The 23,885-nt window shown below is 44.6% G+C and overlaps 1 protein-coding gene across 2 annotated transcripts in view; it reads left to right on the top strand.

Moving 5' to 3' along the window:
* The window catches only part of ADCY1 (adenylate cyclase 1), a 258,513-nt gene that overhangs the window by 187,163 nt on the left and 47,465 nt on the right, over positions 1-23,885 (top strand). For both annotated transcript variants that reach the window (XM_049894205.1, XM_049894208.1), the window contains exons 12-14: positions 4,265-4,354; positions 4,856-5,112; positions 5,449-5,575. In XM_049894205.1, coding sequence (XP_049750162.1) covers positions 4,265-4,354; positions 4,856-5,112; positions 5,449-5,575 — 474 coding nt within the window. The remainder of the gene's footprint in view (positions 1-4,264; positions 4,355-4,855; positions 5,113-5,448; positions 5,576-23,885) is intronic.

Below are 23,885 nucleotides of genomic sequence, written 5' to 3'. Positions count from 1 at the left end.
TAGGACTGAGGCCCCTGTTTCCTTGCTGACTGCTGGCTGGGCCCTTCTCACCAGTCCTTGCACGTTGCCTCCTCCCATCTTCTAGCCAGCAATGGCATGTTGAGTCCTTTTCATGCTTCAGACCCTCTGACTTCCCCTTCTGACACCAGTGGGTGAATACTCTGGTACTGAAGGGCTCGTGTGATTAGATCATATGTACTTGGATAATCTCCTTCCTGATTAACTCAAAGCCAGCTGATTAATTACCTTAATTACATCTAAAACACCTTTTTTTCCATGTAATGTAGCATAATCATTGGCATGATATCTCATCGTAGTCACTGTCCCAGGAATTAGGGCAGGAAATCTTGGAGGCTCATTTTAAAATTAGACCTATCACAAGTGTACTAAATAAATATTAGATGTACTGTTTCTCTATAAGCAACACACTAAAAGAGTTTTTAATGTTTTAACAAAAAGTTTTAAAGGCTATGGAACAATCTTAAAATTCCCCATTGATTATTAAGCTCATTTTACACAGTTTCAGTTAGCATGGTTGTTTTTATGGTCCTGTAGTACTGTGCAAAGCCAGGAAACAAGTACTGCCTGTGTTGGATGCTGACTTAGAGCTGGGTGTTACTCCAGCCCTTCAAGATGCCGCCACCTAGTTGGCACTGTAACTGAGTTTTCAAAAGGCTTTCCCTACCTTTCTGTCAAGCCAGCTGTTGATGGGAAACATGGTAAGACCAGTGAATTCTATAAGTATGGACCCATTGTTGTACTTCATTGGCTGTGACATGATGGAGGATAAGGCCTTCTGTAAGTCCACAGAGGGTAGTTTTCACACACACATTTCCCTAACTGGATATACATGGGGATGGGGATTCTGGGAAATGCAGTTTAGCCTGGCCAAGTTGACACATCACAATGCCAAGCATCCCTTTTTCTCTTGTTGACCTAAGTCGTGTCACTACCTCTTCCATAGCCAGCCTGGCAATGGAATGTGCTGATTATCTTTAACTAAGCAGGGCCCTAAGGAGCCCTGGTGGCACAGCGGTTAAGAGCTTGGCTGCTAAACAAAAGGTTGGCAGTTTGAATCCACCAGCCACTCCTTGGAAACCCTATGGGGCGGTTCTGCTCTGTCCTGTAGGGTCGCTATGAGTTGAGATTGACTCAACAGCAACGGGTAATCAGGACCCTCAGGTGGCTGGGGTGGGGTCACCAGCCCCTGAAGCATATGGGCTTTGTGTAAACATTGGCTACTTGAATGAAATGCTATGTATTGTTGACAAGATGGGAGAGAGGAATAGATGCTGGGGAGCAGCCAACCAGTGCTCACTGCATTGGGAAAAAAATAATGCTTCCTGGCCTGCCTCCACAGTGTTGTTGATATCATAGTGAAATGAGACTATAAATGATTATAAAGTCTTGGCCTGTGGGTAGTTCATTGGTACCATTGCTAACAGGGAGTATAGTACTATCTTGGCACACTGCTGGAAGTTGAGCAAATAGTCGTTAAGTGAATTAATCCATGTATTAATGATTAAAAATCTATGAATTAAAAAATACTAGATGAGTAATTGCAATTTTTCTTGTTTGGTGTCCAATCAAGAGAGCCCAAAGAAGAGAAAGAACGGTTCTGGAGAGTTCACTCTTGTGGGTTGTACTTACTGTGCTTTGCTTACCTGCTGCTGTCGAGTTGATTCCGACTCTTAGCGACGCTTTAAGACACAGTAGAACTGCCCCTTAGGGTTTCCAAGGCTGTAAGTCTTTATGGAAGCAGACTGCCACATATTTCTCCTGTTGAGCAGCTGATGGGTTTGAACCACTGATCTTTTGGTTAGCAGCCAAGCGCTTAACCTCTGTGCCACCAGGGCTCCTTCCTTATTGTCCTTATTGGCTATGAATTTGCCCATTGGAAATCACACACATCTGGTCATTTGGACCTTGGCAAATGGTGGTGTCACATGGCTTAGCCTGAGCACCCCAGGGCTGCCATAACAAAATACCTCTAAGTGGGTGGCTTTAAAAGGTGGAAATGTATTTTCTCATGGTTTCGGACGCTAGAAGTCCAAATCAGGGTCTGTGACTATGTTGATTCCTTTAGGGGCATTGAGAGAGGAACTGTTCCTTGCCTCTCTCCTAGTTTCTAGAGGCTGCCAGTAATCCCTGGCATTCTTCTGCTGCGTATAAATACATCTGCTTCTGTCTTCCCCCTGTGAGCGATTCCTTTTTTATAAAAGGAAAAGTTAGGTCCTATCCAACTATTAACTGGTAACATCTACAAAGAGAAATCCCTATTTCCCCAAACAAGGTCCCATTTACAAGTATCAGGAGTAAGGACTTCAACATATCCTTCTGAGGGACACAAGTCAATCCATAACAGTTGCCATTAAGCATTCCATACCTGAGTCATTGCACACACCAGTCCCTCACCCTGAGTAGCTTTCCCCTCTCTGCTCTGCTCCTGGTAGTACTACCACTCCCTTTTATACCAGCACTCCCGTATAAGGATATCCCCCCTCCAACAACATCCCCCCTCTGAGTCTCCTCTGTCTGAGCACTCCGTTGAGGACCCCTCCCTCTAAGGCTCCCCACTCCGAGGACTTCTCCCTCTGAGCACATTTTCCCTCTGGGGACATATTCCCTTTGAGCACTCCACCCTTTGAGGACTCCTCCCTCTGAGGGCTCCTCCCTCTGAGGACATCCTCCCTCTGAGGACTCCTCCTTCAGGAGATTTCCATCTTCTGATAACTGACCGTTATGGATTGAATTGTGTCCCCACAAAATATGGTTGTAAATCCTAACCTCTATGCTTATAATTATATGCTTGGGAATGGTTTGTCTTTGTTAATGAGGTAGTGTTAGTATAGAGTGTGTTTTGAGTCAGTCTCTTACAAGATATAAAAGGAGCAGAGTAAGCAAGCAGAAATGGGGGAAGATAGATGCCAAGCCACATGGAGATCTCCAAGGAACCAGGAAACAGAAGTTGAAGAGACAAGGACCTTCCCCAGAGCCAACAGAGAAAGAAAGCCTTTCCCTAGAGCCGGTGCCCTGAATTTGGACTTCTAGCCTCCTAGACTGTGAGAAAAAAAATTTCTGTCCTTTAAAGCCACCCTCTTATGGTATTTCTGATATAACAGCACTAGGTAACTGAGACATCAACTCTTTCCTGGATCCCACTCATGGCAGGCCTCACCCACCGTGCAGGCTCTGGGGACAGATCTGGCTAGTGGGAAGCTCTGCTGGTGTCTGTGAAATGAGTGAAAGAGCTGGCTTTATGTCTTGTCTAATGGGATGGGAACCACATAGCTGCCATGGGCTGAGTCAGAGATGAGAACAGGACAAAATGAGTTAAGCTAAGGTCACTAAAAAGTTTTGGCCTAGACCGCTACAGAGCAGCTCTTTTTTCTGAGAAGGTTTAGGGGACTGGTGTTTCTGTGAAAAAGAAGAACGTGAGGACCTAGGTAACCTAGAATTGGGATCCAGGTGTATCTCTCCAGCTGCATGATCTTGAATAAGTCACTTTGTTTCCCCATCCGTAGGAATAAGTGACGTTGGGCTTGGTGATCTCGGGGCCTCATTTCCCTCCACTGCTAAGCAGGGGCAGTAGGATCTGACCTGACAGGACTGGGGGTGAAGGGTTCAGTCCATGTGGACTGCTCAGAACAGTCCTGCCTCACCACCCCCACCGTCATTGCTGACTGTGGTTGTCACCTGTGAGGACCCTGTGAGTGTTGATGATCGTTTTTATTTTGCATTTCAGGAGTGTGAGTGTAGAAAGGGCTTCTGAATTATATCTGTGAAATTGCCTATTGAATATCTCAAAATGTATTCAAAGTAAATAGGTTTAAAATAAAATTTCTAAGAATAACAAGAATCGTATGATAAGATTTAATCAAATCATATAAAAAATGAGACAAATAAATGGAAATTGTTACCATTTTGAAATGGAATGATTAAATATTATAAAAATGTCAGGTCTCCCCAAGTTAATCTGTTCAGTTAATTGCAATCCCAATCAAACTCAGTGTGGGGGAGGGGAGCTGTTGTTTTTCATTTAAAGAGCTCAGGTGTTTTGTTTTGTTTCTTTTTTGGCAAGTTTTTCACCTGGGAGAATAAATTTGTGAAAACAACCAAGAAATGATTGTAGAAGATGAATAAAGAGGGTGAGAAGCAGCAGCATTCAACGTATTTTGTACACCTCCTTACTGTGTGATTGCTCACTTTGTATGTGAATCAACTTTGTAATAAAGCGATACTTTTAAAGTATTTTATTGGTCAGTGTTTTCCAGGGTGCCTGACGATTCAGATCCGTACCACCTTGTGTATCTTCATCGTGGTCTTAATCTATTCAGTGGCCCAAGGATGTATGGTATGTATTTTTAGCTGGCAAAAAGAGCTGGAGTTGGGTGATAGGTTTAGAGATGTCCCAGGACGAAGGAAGACCTAGAGCCAAGCAGAGGTGCCTCCTAGAGAGCCAGGCCTAGGAGGGTGGGTGGTGCCTTAGGGGGCAAAGGGAGGAAGTCAACAGATGCGTAGGAGGGGAGGAGCTTTATCTGAGGGGAAAGGACACCACCCCTCAGGTGTGGAGAATGGAAGCTGGGCACATCCGTGGCAGGTTGGACCCAAGGGGTCGGGGTTGGATGATGGTACCACGGAGTCCAAACCTGAGTGGCTTCCACCTTAGGCAGCAGTGTACCAAGCCCTTGCAAGGCTTCGAAGTGGCCAGGTGCAGGGGTCAGAAGGGCTGCTGGTGCCAGTGAGGGTCAGAGCAGGGAGCCAGGGGAGCACAGTGCAGGAGATGGCCTCAGTGTGTTAGTGAGCCCTGTTGCTGTGCCTCTCCCACAGTGCCCCCCCTTCCTCCTCCCTGCAGGTGGGCTGCATGCCCTGGGCCTGGCGCTCGAGCCCCAACAGCTCCCTGATGGTCCTCTTGCCCAGAGGCCGCAGCACTGCGCTGCCCACTTCGCCCTGTACGTCGGTGCCCCATGCCCTGCTCTGCTGCCTCGTGGGCACCCTCACACTGGCCACCTTCCTGCGCGTCCCCTCCTGGCCCAAGACGCTCCTCCTGCTAGTGCTCACCATGCTGTCTGTCCTCATGCTGGGGCTCAGCGGGCCCACAGGAGCAGCTGGGTGAGTGTGGCCAGGAGCCGCTCAGCCTGGTCACAAAGCCTGTCTTATGTCTTCTGATGACAAAACTCAAGCCCTTGTGAGAGCTTTTTTTTAAGTTTAGTGGCTTCTCTACTTCTCCCCTTCAGCTCCACATTCCCTCTGGGCCTGCACCTCCACTGAGGGGTGGCTCTCCCCCTGGATGATCCTGTGCCCCTTGTGGGTCCAGGTTGTGGTCTGGGGGCCCTTGAGAGCTGCTGTCCTGTGGTGCGGAGCCCGACCTGGGGTCTGGGGGCCCCTGAGAGCAGTAGTCCTGTGGTGCCGAGCTTGAACCGAGCCTGATTTCTCTTCCTTCCACAGCGGCCGTGCTGTCTCCTTGCCCAGCTATGAGCCCATCTTGGCCATCCTGCTCTTCTCCTGCGCACTGGGCCTGCACTCCAGGCAGGTGGACCTCAAGCTGCGGCTGGACTACCTCTGGGCCATGCAGGTGGGTTTGCCCTGAGCATCAGGGCAGGGCTGTGAGCTGAGTCAGCCACTATGTGGGGGCAGCAGAGACTCCTTACCTAGTGGGGAAGGCCCGGCACCACTAGGGCAGGGTAGACCTGTGGCAGGGGCCGTGGGGTTTGGGACAGCATCTGGGGAGACAGGGCAGGAAGGCTGCAGAGTGGTCAGATGAAAAACTGTCTGGTGGCCTGAGGTGACCTGGCATGCCAGGTGGTGTGTCGTGCTGCAGAGCAGGGGACTCCCCATCTGCTTGGGCATGATGGTGGCAGGGGATCCATCAGGTTCATCAAGGCAAGTATAAGGATGCAGAATCTTGCACCACCCACTTCAGGTTCAGTAGGTCTGCAGGAGGGGCCAGGAATCTGTGTTTTTAGCAAACACCCTGGGCAGTTCTGAGGGTCCTGCTTTGGGAGAAACCCTGGATGGCAGGACCTGTAAGCCATCTGGAACCCTGAGCACCGAGGTGACGGGGGGGTGTCATGGCCTCTGTAAATCTTTGAGGTGCTCTGTTGGGCATAAGGCAGGATGATGACTGGCAGGGATTGTGAACACAGGCTCTCTACCCAGATTCCATGTGCAGGGCTTACCTGTAGTCCCGCTTTGCAAATGAGGCCCTGGGCAGTTGTGGAGTCTGGGAGTGCATCTCTGTACCCGCAGTGTGCACCTGCCTTAGGGTCTTGGGGTGGCATATGGAGGCTCTGGGTTCAAATCCCATCTGTTTCACCTCCAAACTTGTTGGCCTTAGGCAAATTGTCATCTAAAAATGGGGAGGGGGAAGAGAATGAAGACTGATGGACATTAACTCTCCTAAGAGATTCTTCTTATTTTGACATTGTAAGAAGTAGCTCGTCACTGTTGTAGATATTTTCTTTTCATATAGTCCTCACAGCAGCATTACCTGGAAGATGTGTTACAGGTGAGGGCACTGGGCACCTGCCCAGGGTCACGTGGCTGAGCCAGGCTCCAACCACAGCCCTTTCGATGTCTGCGAGTGTTTTAGGTCAGCTGGTAGCATCCTCATACCAGTGGTGCCCCTGAACCCAGCCTATAGTTGGGGCACATGGAAAGTCAGTGTGTCAGACACCAGACAGAGAGCACCTGGGAAAAGCCAGTGATGGGGTCCACCTGTGAGCTTAATGTGGTGACAGGAGTTCTGTGCACTTGCAGAGAGCCAGGAAACCACCCCATGGTTGCCCTGCAGTCTCTTCTGGCAGTGAGACCAGGCTCAGGCCACCCCTGATGGAGGAGGCAAGGCCCCAGTGCTCAGCCCACGCTGGTGCTCCGGCTCTGGGAGAGCCGGATGCAGTGCCACATGTGGTGTCTGCATTCCTCCAGGCTGGGCAGGACGTGTGGCAGGAGCAGCAGGCACTGAGGTCCTGGGGCGTGTCACTAGCAGTGGGCGAGAATCTAGGCCTGGAGTTAGGTAGTGCTTGCCCCAAAGCCCAGCAATACCATGTGGAGTCTCTCCAATACCAGAAAGAGTCCCTCCTCCTCTTTCACCCATAAAATGAGGGTGATCACCTAATCCAGGAATAAGTGAAGTTGTACTCATGAAGTGCTTGAGTGTGGGCCTGGTACATCATGGGTGTCAGCGAGGCTGAGCCGATTTTTAGTACCTCATGGTCCCTGACTTATTCCATCAGGCCACTCCGCAGATAGCCATAGTTAGGTGAGTCTCCTAGAAAGGGAAGACAGGGAGGCTATGAGGGTGGGTGCGAGGAGCAGCTGGAAGCTGCCGTCCTGGGATTGGTGAGCAGAGAGGGAAGTTAATCACTCAGAAACTGCCATTTTCCTTCTAGTTTTCTTAACCTTAAAAAGACAGAAGCTGATGAAGCATATTTTTGTAAGCACATCAGGGCAGGTTGCATACTTAACATAAAGAATATTAATGTAATTATTTCATTAGTTCAGGTAAATGAATGAAAGAAGATGGATGGATGGATGGGTGAGTGGGTGGGTGAGTGGGCGGATGGGTGGATGAGGGGTGGGGGGTGGGTGGAGGGTAGATGGATGGATGGATGGATGGGTGGATGGGTGGGTAGATGATAGATGGATAGATGGGTAGGTGGGTAGAAAATGGGTGGATGGATGGATGATGGTTGATGGGTGGATGCATGGGTGGATGGATGGATGGATGGATAGATGCTAGGTGAAAAATATGGTTCATTTATTTTTTTATAACGGTTTTATTTTGATATAATTCACATCCCATACAATTTACCTATTCAAAGTATTTAATTCAGTGGGTTTTGGTATATTCACAGGGCTTAATAACCATCACCATAGTCAATCTTGGAATATTTCCATCACTCCAAGACAAAACCCGTAGTCATTATCAGTTACTCCCCATCCCTCACTCCCAGCCCTAAGCACTTACCAATCTACTACTTTCTATCTCCATGGATTCACCAATCTCATTTACTCTTCAACCTGTATATAATGCAGTGCCTCTTACATGCTGTCGGGGGCAGCCCTGTACAGCCAGGTAGGCGTGTAGGCCTCCCCAGCCCTCAGGAGCCTGTGGTTCAGGGTTGTTCTCTCACCGCATATGGCATGTGAGAGCAGGCAGGGACTGCTGAGATCACTGCACTACCTTTCTCCTCTCCTGGGGATACAGACACTGAGTGTCTGGCTCAGTCAGGGCCTTGTCAGGGGCAGGTTGGCTGGGGTCACAGGCTTCCCAAGTTCCATACAGATTTGGAATGGCCTTGAGTGTGGGCATGCCATGGGAAACATGTTCGGCCTCACTCAGTCCTTCCCGTGAGGGGCTTACCAGCTTCAGTGGGGGTAAGAAGCCACTAAGAGTCACCATGTAAGAGAGACCCCTGGGATCCCAAGAGTGGTCCCACAAGGCTCAGTGGAGGCATGGGGAGAGCTGATGTTTCCACTGGGGTGGAGGGGAGGAGGGATGGGCTACTTGGGAGAAGGAGCAAGGCAGAGGGAGGGGAAGCCTTGGCAGGGGCTCCGGGTGGGGAGGGTGTGTAGGGTGCAGGGAGGCCTGATGGGCAATTCAGGGGAGGATTCAGTGCTGAAGTGGAGACCTGCATCTGCTCCAGGGTTGCCCTCTTTTGTGGGCACAGCTCTGAGATTGGAGTCAACTCCTGGAGACAGAATCAGATGCCTGATCCTTAGTGCCTTAGTAGGGGAGGGTAAGAGGGAGCCAAGGGGGCAGGCTGAGAACCCTGTGGTGGCCACAGGAGGCAGGGTGAAAGTGTCTCACGTGGTCACAGGGTGCAAGGAGGGCCACCTTGTATGGAGTCCTTGAGAAACCTGGCCATGATTGACACCATCAGGTGGTGCACCGTGTGTCTCTTAGGTGTGGGCAGAGGACAAACGGCCCTCTCTACTGGGTTTTTTTTTTCACTGGAGTGAGACGAAGAGAATTCAGTGATTGGACTATTTGCAAAGAAGTGGTCAGGGTGTAGGGAAACCAGAGGCTGGACCCAGGGCAGTCAGAGTTCCAAGGGAAGGTTCCTACCGTAGGCCTAAGGAGCACAGGGGCACCTGGTGGGATGTGTGACCTTTGGCCACGTGCGCAGCCAGTCCACAGTGACCAGGCAGGGATGGAGCCAGTGCATTCTCCTCCCACATTCCCCTCTCCTGCCCGTGTTCCCCATTGGCCGAACCCAAAGGAAGCAGGAGGGCAAGGGGCCTGCGGATAGAGTCCTCCAGGTCAGACTCTAGGACTAGCAGCTGTGGACAGACTGTAGGCACCAATGGAAGATACCCAGCGTGCACTGGTTCCTGGAAAGAAAACCTGGGCTCTGCAGTTTGCCAAAGCCATGTCAGGTACTGGCCGACAGCCTCTTTAGGGTTGGCTGTGCCACTGAACCCAGTCTTTGTCTGGCTCCAGTGGCTCTCCAGAACCTGAAAATGGTCCTTAGATAGTACATGTCTGGGAAGACCTGTTGACCCAATCATCAGCTGGCCCTCTGGATTAGGTCTTTTAATTAAGGATACCTACTCAGAAAAAAAAAAAAAAAAAGAATGCCTTCTCAAAGCTTGAGAAGAAGAAACTTAGGATGAGCTAGAAAGTCCTAGGATAGTCTTGGTGCAGCGTGTACAAGATCAGGGTTTCAAAATTATTTCCTAGGGCACGTTGTCAGCTCCTTGCTCTTCTACAGGGGGTTGAGTCTTGGCCTAATAGCTTCTCCAGTCAAGGCCCCTTCCCAGGTGAGGCATTTTCTTTCATTCTGGTTGGCAAGGACTTTTTAAAAATGCAGTATTTGACCTTGCATGGGCTTCCCCATCCAGTAGCCCCACCTAGCTCTACTCCTGCACCTAATGTAAAGGAGTTTACAAGATATGGCAGTGGAAGAAGCAATGCCCAGCCTCTGAGCTGCCCAGGTAGAATTTTGGTCCCCTGTGCAGCGAGTGAGTCATGAGGTCACCTAAATGGAACACTCTGACATATTTTCTCATGGACACATAACAAATGTGAACTCACTTTCCTGTAAACCCAGCAAAACAAGGAAGCTTCTAGACTTTGCCTATTTGCCCTCTGGACATTTAGCCCTGTTAAGCAGACAGAGTGCCTCAAACTCTTGCAAAATTGCCTGGTCAAATACTGATGGGTTAATTATTTATTGGGGCTTGGTAGTCTTTTTTTAGTCTACACACACCTACACCAAGCCTTTGAGTTGATTCTGACTCACAGAGGTCCTATAGAACTGCATAGATGAGACTTTTCCTTGGCATGATGTCCTCAAACTCATAATCTTTAACTGTTTGAATGCATTTGTTCCAGTGTTATTTTGCCGTTGAACTCAGTAGATAACGTGATAGCAATTGTAATTTTGATGTTTATGCTATTTAGTATCGATGCTGCTAAAATGACTTATTTCTCAATCCACGAATGTTTTAACCCACGTGCGATTCCCATTTGTACAGCAGCCATTGTTAGTACTTATAGAAGATGGCGAGCATGTGCAGAAGACACATCGTCTCCAGGACTGGAAACTGAGGCAGAGGCCTGAGTCTGTCATCATCCCCTAGCCTCTGGTTTTCCACATGCACGACAATAAGTTTGCACTTAACATGTGCTCTAAAAGTGCTCTGCTGACTCTGACATTCTGTCTCCATGTTCACCCCCTCCTTGTTCTCTGTTTCTGGCCCTAAGTTTTATCTCTGGGGCTTTGAGTGAGCACATCTTCAAAAACAGCTTTTATTGGAGGACAGGTGATCTCAGATGTATCACAGCTACATTCTACAGGCCAATGCTATAGCAACTCCAAGGAGCCAAGCCTTGATGCTGCACTTTAGGCCCTTGAGTCCCCTGCTTCCTAGAAACAAGAACCTTCACCATCCAGGAAATTCACAGCCTTTGGTGGGCTGTTACTCTGTACCTGTGTGACTTAGCCTCTTCCAGCAGGCACCTCTTGAGCTGCTGTGGTGTATCAGGTGCTAGATGTGCTCATCTGATGGGGGTGTAGTCCTGGTCCTTGCAAGCTCACAGAGCGTTAGAGAAATGATATGCATCACAGTTGATTTCAGCATAGTAAGGTAATGGCGTAGTGGTTAAGTGCTACGGCTGCTAACCAAAGGGTCGGCAGTTCAAATCCACCAGGTGCTCCTTGGAAACTCTATGGGGCAGTTCTGCTCCATCCTATAGGGTCGCTATGAGTTGGAATTGACTCGAGGGCACTGGATTTTTTAAGGTAAGTACCAATAAAACTTAGCCCAGGACCCTGACCCAGCCTAGAGACCAGACTGTATTTGACCTCTGAAGATAATACCTGGACTGAGCCTTCAAGAATGCATAAGAATTATCTGAGGGAAGGTGATGGAGTGCCAGATGGGGGAGAGTTTCTGCATCTACTAAGAGATCGTGTAGTTGTTGTGTTGTTTTAAGTCTGTTGATATGGTGAATCCACCACTTGTCTGTGTTTTCATACTGTGATGGCTTGCGTGTTGCTGAGATTCTGGAAGCTATACCACCAGTATTTCAAACACCAGCAGGGTCACCCCTGGTGGACAGGTTTCAGCAGAGCTTCCAGACTAAGACAGACTAGGAAGAAGGACCTGGCGGTTTACTTCTGGAAAAAATGGCCAGTGAAAACCTTCTGAATAGCAGCGGGACGTTACCTGATGTAGTGCTGAAAGATGAGACCCTCAGGTTGGAAGGCACTCCAAAGATGACTGGGGAAGAGCTGCTTCCTCAAAGTAGAGTCAACCTTAATGACATGGATGGAGTGGAGCTTTCGGGACCTTCATTTGCTGATGTGGCACGACTCAAAATGAGAAGAAATAGCTGCAAATGTCTGTTAGTAATCAGAATGTGGGTATTCAGGTTTTCTATTTCTTATTGAGTGAGCTTTAGAAGTTTAGATCTTTCTTTGAAAGTTGTTGAATTTATTGACAAAATTGTTTATAATATTCCTTTATCTCTTAAATGTTTGTATACTTTGTAGTGACATAACCTCTCTCATTCCTGATGTTAGTAATTTGTGTAATTTCTCTTTTTTTTTTTTTTTTTCTGTTCAGTCTGGCTAGAGCCTTATACATTTTAGTGATCTTCTCAAGGACAGCTTTTGGTTTCATTGATTTTTCTCTATTATTGTTTTGTTTTCTATTTCATTTACTTCCACTACAATCTTTATTGTTTTTCTTTTCTTATGAATGAAAAAAAAAATTTTTTTTTTGAATAGTTTTATTTAATTTACTCTTAATTTTCTAGTTAAGTTGGAAGCAAAGGTCATTGATTTAAGACTTTTCTTCTTATATAGGTGTTTCGTGTTATAAATTTTACTCAAAATACTGTTCTAGCTAAATTCCACAAAATTTGATATTGCATATAGTTTCATTTTTGTTCTGATCAAAATACTTCTTAATTTTCCTTTTGATTTCTCCTTTGGCCCAAGTGTTATTTAGAGGTATGTTCTTTAGCTGAGGATTTCCCAGAGCTCTTTCTGTTATTAACTTCAAGTTAAATTCTGTGTGGCCCTAGAACACCCTTTGTATGATTTGAATCTTTTTAAATTTCTCAAGACTTGCTAAGTGGCTTACATTGTGTGTGCCCTTGAAGAGACTGTGTATTCTGTTGTTGGATGGTATGTTTTATAAATGTCAACATTAACTCAAGTTGCTTGATAGTGTTCTTCAAGTCTTCTATAAACTTACTAGTTTTCTGTCTAGTTATTATATCAAATTTTGAGAGAAGGGTATTGAAATCGCCAACTCTAATAGCGGATAGGCCTTCTCGCAGTTCTATCAATTTTTGTTTCATGTGTTTTTTGAGTACACTGTATTTTTTAGAGCAGTTTTAGGTTTACAGAAAAATTGTGCAGTAAGTTCAGAGTTCCCATTTACCCCTCTCTCCTCTGCACGCTGTTTGTCTTATAACGTCTCTTGTAATAACATCTTACATTCTTCTGGCACATTTGTTAGTATTGATGAACAAATGTTGATACATTATTATTAACTCAAGTCCATAGTTTACATTATGCTAGTGGCCATCAAGTTGATTCCAACTGATAACATTAGGGTTAAAAGATTTTACGTGGTTCTGTAGGTTTTGACAAATGCATGACTTCATGTGTCCACCATTACAATGTCATACAGAATAGTTTCACTGTTCCGAAAATACCCTTTCCCCTACCCCTGGCAACCAATGATCTTTTTTCACTGTTTCTATAGTTTTACCTTTCCCAGAATGTATTTATATAGTTGGAATCATACAATATGTAGCTTTTTTAGACTGGCTCTGTCACTTAGAAATAGGCACTTAAGGTTCCTCCATGTCTTTTTGTGGCTTAATAGCTCATTTCCTTTTATCGCTGAATAATATTCTGTGTATAAATGTACCACTGTCTTTTTATCCTTGACTTATTAAAGAACATCTTGGTTGCTTGCTGTTTTTGGTAGTTATGAATAAAGTTGCTATAAACATACGTGTGCAGGTTTTTATGTGATAATACATTTTCATCTCATTTGGGTAAATACCTGAGGGAGTGATCATATGGTAAGCCCACATTTAGTTTTATAAGCAACTGTCAGACTGTCTTCCAAAGTGGCTGTACCATTTTTCAATCCCTTCAGCAACGTTTGAGAGTTCCTGTGGTTCCATATTTTGTGTATTTTGAGCGTCTGTTAATAGGTAGAGTCATATTTAGGATTATGTACTCTTGGTGAATTGACCCCTTTATCACCCTTTATCTTTATGGAAAGACTGTTTTTCCCAGGTAATATATTTGACTCAGGTCTACTTTGTCTGATATTAATGTAGGCAATACAGCTTTCTTCTTATGTCTATTTCCATCATTTTACTTTTAACCTACTTATGACTTTTTACTTAAAGCGAGTTTCTTGTAAGCAACGTATAGTTGGGTCTTGCTTTTATATCGTCTTTTAAATCTTTGCCTTTTAATTGAACTGTTCAAACTATTCAAATTACTTTGATTATTGAGATGGTTGGGTTTTAATCTACCGTATTGATGTTTTCTACTTGGCTCATCTGTTCTTTGTTTTCTTTTTCTGCCTATATTTTGATTAATTAATTATTTGAATTATTCCATTTAATCTGCCCTTTTTTGTTTATTAACTTATAACTTTTTTTTAACTCTTTCTTGTGTTATTTTAGTGAGTATTTATCATAGTCTTCCTTCAAGTGATATTACGCTATCTCACACATAGTATAAGAACCTTACAACAGTATTCTTCCATTTCTCTCACTTCAGGTTTTTATAATTGTTGTCATATATTTTATTTCTACAGATATTATAGACCCCAAAGTATATTATTATTATTTCTACCAAAAGTAATTATCTTTTAAAGGTACTTATTAATAAAAAGGTATTAACCTACATATTTATGATTTCTGGTGCTTTTCAGTCTTTTGTGTAGATCTAAATTTCCATATGATCATCTTCCTTCTGCCTGAAGGACTTGCTTTAACATTTCTTGCAGGTCTGTTGGTGATGAAATCTTTGAACTTTTTTGTGTCTGAAAGACATATGTTTGAAAGATATTTGTGGTGGGTATAGAATTCTAGGTTGATGATTTTATTTTTTTAAGTTTTATTTTTTTTGTACTTTAGGTGAACGTTTACAGAACAAACTAGCTTCTCTTTAAACAGCACACACATTGTTTTATGACACTGGTTAACAACCCCATGACATGTCAACACTCTCTCTTCTTGGCCTTGGGTTCCCTATTACCAGGTTTCCTGTCCCCTCCTGCCTTCTAGTCCTTGCCCTTGGGCTTTTGTGCCCCTTTAGTCTGGTTTCATGGGCCTGTCTAATCTTTGGCTGAACGGTGAACCTCAGGAGTGACTTCAGTACTGAGCTAAAAGGGTGTCTAGGGGCCACACTCTCGAGGTTTCTCCAGTCTCAGGCCAGTAAGTCTGGCCTTTTTTTGTAAGTTAGAATTTTGTTCTACATTTTTCCTCAGCTCTAATTTTTTTTTTTTTTCTTTCAGTACTTTAGAGATGTTGTCTGCCATCTTCTGCATGGCATTGTTTCCAATGAGAAGTCTGCTATCATTTTAACATCTTTGTTTCTCTATATGTAATGTGCCTCTTTTATTTAGTTACTCTTAAGATATTCTATCACTGGTTTTAAGTGATTTGATTATAATGTGCCTTGATATAGTTTTATTTGTGCTTCTTGTACATGAAGGTGATTGAGCTTCTGCAGGTTTATAGTTTTCATATAATTTGAAAAATACCGAACCGTTATTTCCTCTAATTTTTTTCTACCCGTTCTCTCTCTCCTTCTTCAGGGATCCCATTTACACATGTATTAGGCCTCTTGAAGTTGTTCTACACCTCACTAATGTTCTGTTCATTTTGTTGTTGTTATGCTTCTTTCTCTGTGTCATTCTTTTTTTAAATAATATTGTGTTTTCAGTGAAAGTTTACGCAGCAAATTAGGTTCCTGTTTATCAGTTACTACACAAGTCATTCAGTGATATTGGTTACATTTTCCATAATGTGTCAGCATTCTCATTAATTCTGTTCTAGATGTTCCATTTCCAGTAATCTAGTTTTCCTGTCCCCTTGCCACGTCATCTTTGCTTTAGAGTAATTGTTGACCATTTGGCCTCTTGTAGATGATTTTTTAAAGTAACATAGTACTCACAGGTAATATTTATTTTGTGAGCCAATCTGTTATTTAGCTAAGCGGTGAACTCAAGGGATAGTTTCAGTTAAAAGTTTAAAGAGTATCTCAGGGCAGTAGCCTCAGGGAGTCTTCCAGTTTCAACCAGTCCATTAAGTCTGGACTTTTTAAGAATTTTGAGTTCTGTTCCATGTTTTTCTCCCATCCTATCAGGATCTATCTATTGTGCTCCTGATCAGAATAGCCATTGGTGGTAGCCAAACACCATCTGGTTTTTCTGGTCTCAGGGTAGATGAAGCCATGGTTCATGTAGACTGTTAGCTCTGTAGACTGGTTTTTTTCCTGAGTCTGGTTTCTTCCTTTCTCTTTTGCTCCTCATGAGTAGAGACCAATAGTTATGTCTAAAATGGCCACTTGCAAGCTTTTAAGACCCCAGACACTACTTAGCAAACTAGGTTGTAAAACATAAACTTTATGAACTATATTATGCTAGTTGACCGAGTTGCCCCATGAGACTATGATATGAGCCTTCAAACCTAGAAACTAATCTTGTAAAGCATTTGGTTATGTCTAAAAAGTATTCATAACTCTACCCCCTATGTACTTTATTATATATATGAATATATGTGCATATAGTCACATGTATCTCTACACATATATATAACCCATTGCCATCGAGTCTATTCCGACTCATAGTGACCCTATAGGACAGAGTAGAACTACCCTGTCGGGTTTCTAAGGAGTGGCTGGTGGATTTGACCTGCCAGTCATTTGGTTAGCAGCTGAGCTCTTAACCACTGCTCAACCAAGCCTCCATGTATACATGTAGATAAAAAAAACCCACTAAAAACCTACTGCCATCAAGTCGATATATATACACATGTAGATAGATCTGTATATATATATGCACACATACATGCACATACATGCATGTAAGTCATATATGCATATATACATACATATGTAACCACACACATATTTTTTTGGTTGCTGTCGGTGTTGTTGCAAAATTATATATATCTTTTAATGAAAAATGCCCTTTTCTCCTGTGTAATTCTTAGTGATGTCATTTACCTTGGTCAGGCTGTGTGTTTTTTACCTACCTTTGGTGCCACTGGAAACCCTGGTGGTGTAGTGATTAAGTGCTGTGGCTGCTAACCAAAGGTCAGCAGTTTGAATCCACCAGGTGTTCCTTGGAAACTCTATGGGGGCAGTTCTACTCTGTCCTATAGGGTTGCTATGAGTTGGAGTTGACTCCATGGCGATGGTGTTTTTCTTTTGGTGCTACCTTTTCTAGGACCAAAAAAAAAAAGAAAGAAAGAAAAATCAAGTGCCTGCTATCTAGAGAGTGAGTCCACCTCTCCCCACCACTACCATGTACTTCTGGTAACCACTAATGAACATTGGCCTCTGTTTATATACCTATTCCTATCTTCTTATAAAAGTGAGATCGTACAACATTTGTCCTTTTGCAATTGACTTATTTCACTCAGTATAATGCCCTTCGGATTCACTCAGGTTATATTTAGAGAACTCATCATTATTCTTTATGGCTGTGTAGTATTCTGTTGTATATATGCATGACATTTTTTGTTCATTCATTCATTGACAGGTACTTGGGTTTTTTCCATCTTTTTACTATTATGAAAAGTGCTTCAATGAACATAGGTGTGCATATGTCCGTCCATGTCTTTACTCTTAGGTATCAAGGGTATATACCTAGAAGTGGGATTGCTGGATCATAGATAGTTCTATTTCTAGTTTTTTGAGGAAGCGTCATACTGGTTGTACACTCCCACTGGCAGTGAATAAGGGTTCTAATCTCCCCACATCCTCACCAGCATTTGTTCTTTTCTATTTTTCATTTGTTTTGTTTTGATTGGTACCATTTTAGCAGGGGTGAGATGATATCTCATTATAATTTTTATTTACACTTTTTTTATTTTTTAATGGCTAATGACTCATAGTCGGAATCAACTCGACGGCACTGGGTTAATGGCTAACTGGAGTCCTGGCAGTGCAGTGGTTAAGAGCTACAGTGAACTATGGCTGCTAACCAGAAAGTTGGCAGTTTGAATCCACCAGCCACTCTTTGAACATAAGCTGCGCCAATCATAGGCCTCATCTCACTTGTTCCTCATCACTCAGGGGTCATTGTCTTTCACTGCTGCATGTCCAGTACATTGAAATTTGTGGTGTTATATATTTTGTCTGATTTTCTAGTTGTTTCTAAGAGAGTAAATTCAATCTGTTATTCTATTTTGGCCAGAAACAGAACTTCGCATGGTTATTTAAATTTCTTCACCCCCGCTAGGTGATTATTTTCCCCATGTAACAGGCAAGGACACTGAGGCTCAGATGGTTAAGAAATGGTGTAATTTCAAAGCCAGCACTTGAACCAAAGCCTGTTGACTCCTGGTTTGGTTCCCTCTCATCAATGCCACAGCAGTTAGCCCCTCATGAACCTGCGGTTGCCAACTTAAGGAATGGTATACCTGTGAGAGTTGTCACTCTGCAGGTTATTGCACACACAGCCGAGAGTCTCCCTCACTCACTCGAAATTATTCAAGACTTCAAATGAATGCATTTGCAATGGAGAACTAACTGTTCTGAAGGATGAGACCTGGATTAGGAAAGGATCCAAGATAATTTTAATGTAGAATGTTGTCATGGATTGAATTGTGTCTCCAAAAAATATCTTGTCAACTTGGCTATACCATGATTCCCGGTATTGTATGATTGTCTACCATTTTTTCATCTGACGTGATTTCCCTATGTGTTGTAAATCACTGTGATGTAATGAGATGGATTAGTGGCAGTTATATTAATGAGATCTATAAGATTAGGTAGTGTCTTAAGCCAATCTCTTTTGAGATACAAAAGAGAGAAGCGAGCAGAGAGACATGAAGCTTTCATATCACCAAGAAAGCAGTCAGTGACAGTGCAGCGTGGCTTGAGCCTCCCTCTCTGCCAGGCCAGTGGTATAGAACAAGGGAGTGCACGTCTGCACCCTCAATGGGATATTTAATCCTTACAGTGTCTGGGAAAAGTATGGCCTCTCTCACTGTGAGTGTGATCCCAGGTGGTGGGTACCTGCTTCTCCTTTTCAACTTCTCCCAGCTCTCAGAAAAGAGTCAAGCAGATCCTGCCATGGGGTGGGAGGGTGGGGAGCGGAGAGGGCTATAAAGAATTGAAAGACTGCAGGACAGATCGCTGCTAAGACCAGTGGGTGAGTGCATGCAGCCTGGGAAGGAGGGCTGAGGAAAGCTTCCTGAAGGCAGCTCTTCCCACCCTGGCAGGAGATGCTGACGGACAGTGGTGCCTCTCAGTGTAGTCATCTGACATTTGAGCCTAGACCTCGATCAGTTCTTGTCAGACCTCATACCCCCATTTTGTGCTTTGTAAATATGAATTCACGTTTGGGGGGTTGGGGTCATACAAGAGCCTTAGCTCTCCTCAGGGAACTTTTGGCAGAGGCTGGCGCTTAGTTTGAGAGCCTGGATCCTGTCTTCTGGCCTCCATTTCTGCCTATATAGGGTGGATAGTGGCCTCACATATCTCCCTGGGGCAGGATTAGCCTCACCCATCACATTCTAGAACCTTACCTTCCTCACAGGCCATCCTTTATAGCTTTTCAAATATTATCTCCATTTTGCTTTTTACCTCAAACACTGGCAAATCCTTGCCTTCACCTTATTAGATTGGACCCTTGTCCTAAGAAATAAAGAGCTGCCCAATACTTATCCATCATGATACTTTTACTAGAGAAGCCCCTTAGGAATCAAATCTCCATTATTCAGAAAGTAGCATGCCCTTCCCAGTTAACCATTGTTTACCCCAGTACTTCTGCCAGGGTGATGGATGTTGAAGAGACTTGATGTGTTTTATCTTCCTTATTTGCTCTCTAGTTCATTAACCCCTTGGACTGTGATTTTTGTACCACCTCCCAGCATGATAGTGGGGTGAATGTCCTGCCAAGGGAGGCCATAGACCCCCTCTCCAGCTGACCATCAGGGTTCAGTTCTGGACACCCAGGACAATGAGGGTCTAGAAACCTGTCACAGGTAAGGAGCAGGGGTACTCAGCTCTCAGAGTGCAGACGTGGGAAGGGTGAGGATCCAGCTCTCCCTTCCTTGCAGAGCTGGTCTGCAAAGCAGACTAAGGAAAGAGCTAGGGACAGTGTGTGAGAGGTTCGGGCAGGGAGACTGTGATTTGACATAAGGAAGGTTTTCTGCACTTGAGAGTGCTGAGGTTGGGTGAGGCCAACTCATAAAGCAGTGAGTGCCCAAGCTCCAGGAAATCCTGAGGGAAGGTGGGATGACTGCTTAGGGAGAGGTTGTAGACTGGATTTATTCATGACCTTGGGGGTAAAGTGATCTTCCAGAACTGCTTCTTGAAATTCTCATCCTTGACAAGAAAGTCTTCAAGCTAGCCAGGGAAGAACCAGTTGGTACAAGGTGTAGACCCAGCACAGGTGTGGCGAGATGGGCGGTGGCTGCACACCTCCTCAAGGGGCACACAAATGGGACCGCTGCATGCAATAGTGGGTGGAGGTAGTGAGACAGGTACACAGTAAGGGTCTAACTTGCAAGGGCTGGAGGGTAGGGGAAGAGCCCAGAAGATTCTCAGAGTTCTGTCCTCTAGAATCCCTCTCAAAGCGTGGCATTCTGAGGACTTCAACTCGGTCATGCTGCAGTGACAAACACCCTGAAGGTCAGCAGTATTAGTCAGCAGAGCCTTATCCCTCTTCTCTCTACTGTCCGCTGAAGTTTAGCTAGGGGGCCACCCCCATCACTTTGTCCTTTGGAGCTCCGGCCAGTGGGCACCGGAGTGCTCTCACTTGCCACAGCAGGGAGAGAGGCTGGAGAGCCGGGTGCTGCCAGTGAAGGCCCTGGTGCCAGAGTGATGCCTGTTGCTGTGTCCACATCGCGTTGGCCAGGCCAGTCACCAGTCACATGTCCTTAGGGGGTGGATGTGTATAATGCCCTGTGTCCCCAAAAGTGGAAGAGCCAGACGAAGGATGAACATTAGGAATGTCTCTTTAGAGGGGAGGGAAAACCACCAGGTAGATTCATGGAGTTGGAGGACGTTAGGAGGTAGAAGGGGCCCTAAAAGGTGTGGGGTCTGATGCCACCCCTAGCCAGATACCCTGATGTTTCAGCACTCTTGACAAGGGCTTGGGAGGGACTGGGGGCTACCAGGGGGCTGGCTACTCTGGGCATGTACAATACGTGTATCCTGATGCCTGAAAACACTCCGAACCTCAAGGTTGTTCCCTTTGCAGGGCCCGTGGTACTTCACAGAGCTGGGACCCATACCACTCTTCTTTTTTATACAGCACCTCATTCTCAATTGAAAATAAGTTGTTAAAGGAATTAAACATGAAACAGTTCAGCCCCAAAGTTAGAAATTAAGCTCTCCTGACCTGTTGCTCAGGGCCCATTGTTGTAGGTGCTCTGCGTGCTTAGATGCATCCCTTGCCCTCTCCTTTTTTCCACAGACGAGTGGTTCTAAGAGCAGGGTGTGCTCTCCCAAGAGGGGCGTGCACACCCAGGAGGCACAGGAGACGATTCTGTGAGGTTTTGAGACAGAATGTTAGAAACTCTGTTTATAGTGACTCATATCTGAAAATTAAGAAGCATGTATTCCTAATATCTGAAGAAGAATTGGCAGTGGCCATATGATCTAGTGGAAACCCTGGTGGCGTAGTGTTTTAAGAGTTCGTCTGCTAACCAAAAGGTCGGCAGTTCAAATCCACCAGGTGCTCCTTCGAAACCCTATGGGGCAGTTCTGCTCTGTCCTATAAGGTCGCTATGAGTCAGAATCGACTCGATGGCAACGAGTTTTTTTTTTTTTTTTTTAATGTGATCTAGCCAGATGTCCTTGGGTCCCTCCCAGGATGGGGAGGTGAGGTCACTTCCAAGGCACAGGGAGGACAGCACCATGTATCCGTTCACTTTTGGGAGATGTGTTGCCGCTGGCAGGTGTTGGGGCTTGGCATTTGCTGATTGTATTGGCATAACCAGAAATCTCCATACTGCTTTGTAAGGATGACTGCAGCATCATTTATAACACACAGCGTCTCAATGACTATCTAATGTCAGAGTTCAGGGAAGTTGTCAGGTTACGCATTTTTTTTTTTTTTTGTTCTGTTTGTTTTGTTCTGTTTACAAAAGGTAGGTATTCCAAAGTTGTGACCTATTCTGAGATGCCAAGTAGGATGCCCCCTGGTAAATGATTTCTAAAATGTAAGCACACAGACTCTGAGAATTTTGGCAAGTGAGAAAGGAAGTACCTTTTGCAAGAAACTGTGCCATGGAGGGGACATTTTGAAAATGGATGTGTGAGGTAGAGTCCACCATGCGATTCTGTTGTCAGTTCAGTTGCCCACAAGAACTCTTTCTTAAAAATACTTAGGGTTTCCTGGCTGGTTGGAAAGAATTTTATAAACACAGAACTTCAGTGGATTTTCACCTCATCTGTTAAAAATATACCACTGCAGATCTTCATTAGTTCGTAAGAATAACTAGCTTCGGGAAAACGGATATTGACCACTCAGATTTCAACAGAAACCTTTGCATTTGTGGTTAGGTTAATATATAAAACTCGTTGCTGTGGAGTTGATTCTGACTCATAGTGACGCCATAGGACAGAGTGGAACTGCCCCATTGGGTTTCCAAGGCTGTAATCTTTACGGAAGCAGACTGCCACATCTTTCCTGCCAGGTGGCTGGTGGGTTCGAACGAACGGCCAACTTTTTGGTTAGCAGCCGAGTGCTTAACCACTGTGCCACCAGGGCTCCTTGTTAATATATAGATGATGATTTAAGAAGGACAACCACCTTTGATAGCCATTCAATTCATATGTTGAAATAAACTGAACTTGGTACCAGATCTTTTAATCAACAAAGTGGTAAGCCAAAATTTTTTTTTATTGAAGTGTATTCAATCTCATTGCTCTTACTAAAATAGATTAACATTAATAATGATATTTTGAAGAAAACAAAATTGTTCTGCCATAAAAGTTATTATTTTTGAAATGTGATTTATTCCCTTTATCTCACCCTTTAGATTTTTTCTTCTGTGTACGTTAGTACATAATGTATCAACACGTTCGTGTGGTGTGCTGTCAAGTCAATTCCCACTCAGAGCAACCCTGTAAGACAAAGCAGAACTGCTCATAGAGGTTCCTAGGTGGAAATCTTTACAGGAGCAGATCGCTAGGTCTTTTCTCCTGCAGAGCAATGAGCAGGTTTGAACCTCTAACCTTTCATTTAGCAGCCAAGCGCTTACCTGTTGTGCCACCAGCGCTCCTTAACACGACCATAGGTGTGTGTTTTATGGAGAGGTGTGCGTTCAGTCTGTTATTATTGACAGGAATGTGTTCTGAAAAACCAGTGGCTTCCAGATGTTTTAACCACACCCAGAGTAAGAAGTAGATGTGGGGAAGTGTCAACACCGTGGCTGCACTCAACGCTCAACGTGAAACACAGACCCCGTTGTGGAGATGCACTCCCTGCTTCACACTGTGACTTTTTCTTTCTGACACTGGTCCTGACTGCAGGGGTGTCGCTAGGGGTGGTGTCACCATCCCATGGACCTCCTCCCGTACCAGACCATACAGAATCCTTAGTAATATTTTTTTGTACTAATGTTATTCATAAATTATAATTCCTGCGTGTCACTCCTTCTTTTCCTTTAAGTAATACTTCATTTTCAAAAAAGTTATTAATATAGGTTAAAATACTAATTGCCACAATATTGTAGATAAAACACCAAAAAATTTGACAAAATCAGCAACTATAAACGCACCAGCAGCAATGAAAACAACAGTGTGTGCTTGTAGCACATGCAGACGAAACCACATTATTCAAAATGTCATGGTAATCGGGTAATAATGACAGCCCTGACTGGAACGCATTAGAAGGTTCAAAAAGTAAATTAGCATAGAGCTTTAGCCTTGTAGGTATATTAATACATGTAAGCTGGACTTATGTAAGAAAAATGTTTTTTGCTATAACTACAGGGATATTTTTATAAAAAATAATAAATTTCTGCTGAAACATTACACAAAAATTTTATAGACAAGTCATTTTGTTGTCACCCGCTCTGACATCGTCACCCAATGTGGTCTGCACCCCCGTAGTGGTGCCACTGCCTACCTGCAGGATTTGGCAGAGCTGGCTCCAGACCATGTGGGAGGCAGGTCTAGCCAACACTGGATGGTGCAGCCCCTGGG

This window comes from Elephas maximus, chromosome 8 (genome assembly GCF_024166365.1).
Source record: "Elephas maximus indicus isolate mEleMax1 chromosome 8, mEleMax1 primary haplotype, whole genome shotgun sequence".
Taxonomy (NCBI): Eukaryota; Metazoa; Chordata; class Mammalia; order Proboscidea; family Elephantidae; genus Elephas; species Elephas maximus.
Note: the sequence above shows the minus strand (reverse complement) of the source record. Positions and strands in the feature narration are given on the sequence as shown.